This window comes from Antrostomus carolinensis, unplaced genomic scaffold (genome assembly GCF_000700745.2).
Source record: "Antrostomus carolinensis isolate BGI_N321 unplaced genomic scaffold, ASM70074v2 scaffold39509, whole genome shotgun sequence".
Lineage (NCBI taxonomy): Eukaryota > Metazoa > Chordata > Aves > Caprimulgiformes > Caprimulgidae > Antrostomus > Antrostomus carolinensis.
This window is the reverse complement of record NW_010338591.1, coordinates 8180-13124: the sequence shown is the minus strand read 5'-3', so window position 1 is coordinate 13124 and position 4945 is coordinate 8180. Positions and strand designations below refer to the sequence as shown.

The following is a 4945-nucleotide window of genomic DNA, read 5'->3' as shown; positions in this document are numbered from 1 at the left end:
CTCTCTCCCCAGCCTGGGGCAGTGCGGTCAGGGACACGCGCGCGTGTATCCTGGCCGTGCCTGTGCGGCTGTGGCTCTGCAGAGGCTCATTTCAGGAGGTTTCCTTGGAAACCTATCAGCCACCACGGGGAGGGAGCATTCCTGAGCCAGCTTTGGCCCCGGCAGGAGGTGACCAGGGCAAGGCTGGGAGAGGTGGCTCTCCCCAGGGCTGAGCTGCTCTGACTGGGCACAGGGAAGCTTCCACAAGCTCTCACCAGCTGCCACCCAATTCCCAGAAAGCCGCTGTCCTCCTGCTGCAGCGTGCCTGCAGACCCTAACCTGGTGCCTTGTCTTTGCAGGAGCAGGAAGATCCAGATCCGAAACATCCCCCCACACCTGCAATGGGAGGTAAGAAGTGGACAATCTTAAAAACATCCTAAAATTCATCTCCTCCTCCCATCAGTCATGCCGAACAGCACAAGCTGTGCTGCTGGAGCATGTGGTCTGCACATGGGCCGCTCTACCTTCCCAGTAACCCCAGGAAGGAGGTTTTGTGTGAAGTGGGCTCCATCTCCTGCCCACTTGTGGGTCATGGGGCAGTAGGGCATCATGGAAATAATGGGATGTAGGTGGGTGAAGGCATTTAAGCAGTTGGGTGACACTGGCTCTTTGGAAGGTGTCTGTGGGTGAAGCAGGCTCTGCTCTCTGCCTGTCCCCTGCCTGTTCAGCAGCCTCTTTGCTCACCTCACCTGCCTCGTTTGCTGCTCTCTCCCCAGGTACTTGACGGCCTGTTAGCTCAGTATGGGACAGTGGAGAACGTAGAGCAAGGTAAGATGGTCCAGCATGTTGGTCCCCATCTGTGCCGAAGTCCCAGTGCTGCCTCCCAGCTCTGCTCATGCTGGAGAAAACCCAGTGGGGTGAAAACTGGTTTTCTCAGTCATTGGTACTGGGCTAAAATGGTTTTCCCTGTGGGCACAAGCCCAGCTGGCAGAGGTGGGGCCACCCATCTGGTGGTGGGATGGTGGTGGCCATCACTCGTCCATCCCCAGAGCTTCTCTTGGTTCTTGGCAAATGAAAATCCACTTGTCCCCGTAAGCAGAAATGAGCCGAGTGTTGTTTGGGGTCCGCTGGTGGACTGGTGATCTCTGGCTGTGCATCCTCCGTGGCGAGGGTGGCAGGATCCAGCCTTGGCACCTCCTGGTCCTTTGCCAGCCCAGCCCCATCCTTGTGCCGGGCAGGGATACAGCGGGTGATGTCTCTCTCCTCCTCTGCTCTAATGTTCCTTCTCTTGCTTTTCCCATAGTCAACACAGACACAGAAACAGCCGTTGTCAACGTAACTTATGCAAGTAAAGAAGAAGCAAAAGTGTAAGTGAGTTTTACCTCGTTTTCTTTGTATTTTCACACTACCTGAACTTTTCCCAAGGAATCCCAGGTGTTTTCCCCCGGCTGTTTTTCCAGGCTGCTTTTTGTCTTCTCTCTAAGCCTCCTTGGGTTGTTTCTAAGCTCTTACAGTGTAAGCTTCAAGTACCTTAAGACCTGTCTGTGTATCTTCTCAAGATACAGCAGGCAGATTTTGGTTTTATCTTGAGCTGTGTCATGTCTTCTGCCAGCAGCCAGCTCCACCTTCTCGTCTTCACCTCACCACTGGGTGGTCTCCTGCTTTCTCCCCTCACATAGGAGATGGGGTTTCTCATGATGACCCAGGTGTCACTGGACCAGCTATGGACCTTCTGTTCTTCCTGTTGTCCCTGAGGTGCTTCCAGCTATGCCAACTTGCAGTTCCTTCTGGACTCTGTCCTTCTTACAGGATCTTCTGCAGGGTTGTGGTGGCCTTGTCTTCAGGGATCAAAGTGCTCTAGAAAGCTGAGGGTCAGTTAAGATAATTGGTTCATCAAGGAGTTGTTTTCCCAGGTTGGAAGTCCAAACCTAAACAAAGAATGCACCAGATTAATCACTGGGTACGACCGCCCAGCCTGAGCTGCTGAAGAGGTGGAATATGGTGAAGGAGGTGGGAGAGATGGTGAAGAAGCGCTGTGATGATGGGAGATTTAAGTACCCGCTGCCACATGGGGAGGATTCAAGTTGGAGACAAAAATACTCAGAGACTGTCACCTCCTGCTTCCTAGAGTCAGGAGAAACCACCTGACAACTTCTAAAAGGCTTTTGAAAAGTTCTGCTGTGGACAATGGGTAGATCAGTAGCTGGTTAGAGGGCGTGAGAAGAAGGCGGGAGGTCCGTGGCTGGTTTCTGGAGGGGAGGGTGAGCAGCAGAGGGTAGATCACCTGCACATTGTGCAGAGGAGTTGTAAAGAAATGCCACGCATCAAGCAAAGCTTCACAAGGACAGAAGAACCCGTTGAGGCTGTGCATCAGTGCAGTAGGGCTGTGTGAAGATGCGCCCAAAGCCTGCAGAGGAAAAAAAAAATACACATTAGGGGTTAATTCAGTAACATGAGGACTATTTCAAGCAAAACGTTTCATTACAGGCTTGTAGAGACTCCAGCCCTTTGCCAGAGACCAGCCCCAAGCTGGCTATGAGGAAGCATCTCATGCTTAGCAGCCAGGGTGGTTTTGATATGACCAAGAGTCACTTCCAGGAAGACCCCATGCAGGAAGGAGCAGATCCCATGCAGGAAACAGCCACGGATAATCAGGCTGGTTCCCAGATGGCAAACGTTACCAAGCTGGGAGCAGCTCAGTGTCCTGTCACTTGACATCTGCCCGTAGGACACACGAGCGCGGGACCATGATCATGATGGAGAAACTGTCGTAGCGGAGGATTTTGTTGATGTGCATCAAAAGCAGGATTTTGCAGTGAAAAGTGGAATATGAACCTTGTTCTGGTTTTGGGAGGATGGTGTATGGTGGACAGCATGGGACAGAAAGCCATAGCTCTACAGGATGGTAGCAGAGAGAGATGTCCTAAGGCCATGGTAGGTCTGACCTCTGGTCCCTGCACTGATCAGTGTTCCAGCAACTTCTCATGACCCATCACAAGGTTGGACTCATGAGGACAGAGACAAGGAGAATGATCTGCAGGTGTTGGAGGCCAGATGCAAGTCCACCTTGCTCCAGTTGGGATGGCCGTGTTGGGCATGTGATCCAGCCTCCGCTGCCAGAGGAAGGTGGACCACAGATGGACAAGGCGTGAACTGCTATGTCTTGGGATGTCTGGCAAGAAAGGAAGATGAAGGATCTCACCAACACAGTGGTGCTTGATGCTTTGGGGTAAGAGTTTTCAGGGTTAGCGAAGTGATCAGTCTCATCCAGCCAGACTGGTGCTTCTTTTGGGTGGTGATAGGCAGCTTGATGCAGAAGTGCGTGGTGGGAGGAGTGGTCAGGGTGGTTCATGGGTAGGTGTATTTGGTTCAGAGGAAGACCTCGGCAGAGAAATCAGACATGAGGGTAATGGTGCTGATTTCAGAAAGGCACGATGAAGCTGCAGAAGTCCTTGTTGGGTGTGAAGTTCAGGCCTGGCAGGGAGCTGCTTGTGGTGCTGCATTCATCCCCCTGCCTATGAATAGCCAAGCGCGATGTGGTAGGAAGAGGAAAGTATGTCTGAAGCCATCACTGCTCACAGAAGTCATCGCAGACTCCGGCACAGCTCAGCATCGCACAGCTGAGGAGGGACTTGAGGGGATGAAGAGCCCAGGTGCTGCACCCCCAGCCTTGATGGAGTGGGAAAGGGAGTGGGGATTCCCAATAGAGGGGCACCATGTGCTCTGTCCTTCTCCTTGGAGTGGTGGCTCTTGCTCAGAGCCCCTCTGTCACCTTTTCCATGTCCAGAAACCCTACCAGAGCATTTCCATGACATGCAGTAGCTTCTGGGCAGCACTTTCCCTGGGTGAAGTGGCAGATTCCCAAGCTGGCATCCCACCTCTGCTACGGGGACAAGCCATGTCCCAGCCCTGGCGTCATCCACATGGGAGGGGACATCATCCCCCCATGCTATAGGGCTTGCTCCGCACGGGGAAAGTGTGGGGGCTCTGACTTCCCATGACCATTGTCTCCACACTGGGAGGGTGGAAGGTGCAGGGTTGGGGAGGGACCATGGTCTGCAAGTCCTGGAGATGTACCTAGCCCTGGAGACCCCCTCGTCACCCCCCCACCTCTCCCTACCTTGCAGAGCAATTGAGAAGCTGAGCGGCCACCAGTTTGAGAACTATTCCTTCAAGATTTCCTACATCCCGGATGAAGAGGTGAGCTCCCCTCCACCCCCGCAGCGATCCCGCCACGGGGGCCACTCTTCCAGGGAGCGGGGCTCCTCCCCAGGGGGCTCCTCACAGCCCAAACAGCTCGATTTCCCACTGCGGATGCTGGTGCCCACGCAGTTTGTTGGTGCGATCATAGGAAAGGAGGGCTTGACCATAAAGAACCTTACTAAGCAAACCCAGTCCAAGTAAGTACCTCAAATGGTTTTGTTTCCTTCTGTAGGGTGCTCGAGGTCCTCAATGTGGGTCCTCCATGCACTTGGGGCTTTTGAGTCTCAGCTGGTGCTGTTTTCTTGGGGTGCCTCCTTCAGGGGATGGTGGCAAAGCCCATTTCCTGAAGCGTTCCTGCTGGCCAGGGTGGTCTGGGTGCAGCAAGAGGGGGATGTGCGCCAAAACCGGCCAAGAATGGCTTTCTAGAGCCTGATTATGAAAATGGCTGGGGATGAGGCTTTAGGGAAAAATGACAAGTGTGGGGATGAAATGCCGCAGGGGGATCCTGGGTCCAGTGGCTGGTGCCTGCGTGGTCCTTGCCCTTGGGATTTGCTCATTCCGCAGTGCCCCGTACAGGCTGGAACCGTTGTAGTGGGAAAGGGGGCCCTGAGGTAGCGCTGCCTGGAGAAGGAAAGGGGGCACTGAGGTAGCGCTGCCTGGAGAAGGAAAGGGGGCCCTGAGGTAGCGCTGCCTGGAGAAGGATGGGCTTTTCCTGACTGTTGGACACCTTTTTTTTTATTATTTTTTTTTTTTTTAAATTTAC

General features: G+C 53.8%; 1 protein-coding gene across 1 annotated transcript in view; it reads left to right on the top strand.

The window, feature by feature from the left end:
• Window positions 1-338: 338 nt before the first annotated feature.
• Window positions 339-4945, top strand: part of LOC104530857 (insulin-like growth factor 2 mRNA-binding protein 2) — a gene marked incomplete at both ends in the record, with an annotated part of 12473 nt that continues 7866 nt past the window's right edge. Inside the window, 4 exons of the mRNA XM_029086895.1 lie at window positions 339-387; window positions 756-807; window positions 1283-1346; window positions 4107-4379. Of these exons, the coding sequence (XP_028942728.1) occupies window positions 339-387; window positions 756-807; window positions 1283-1346; window positions 4107-4379 (438 nt within the window). The remainder of the gene's footprint in view (window positions 388-755; window positions 808-1282; window positions 1347-4106; window positions 4380-4945) is intronic.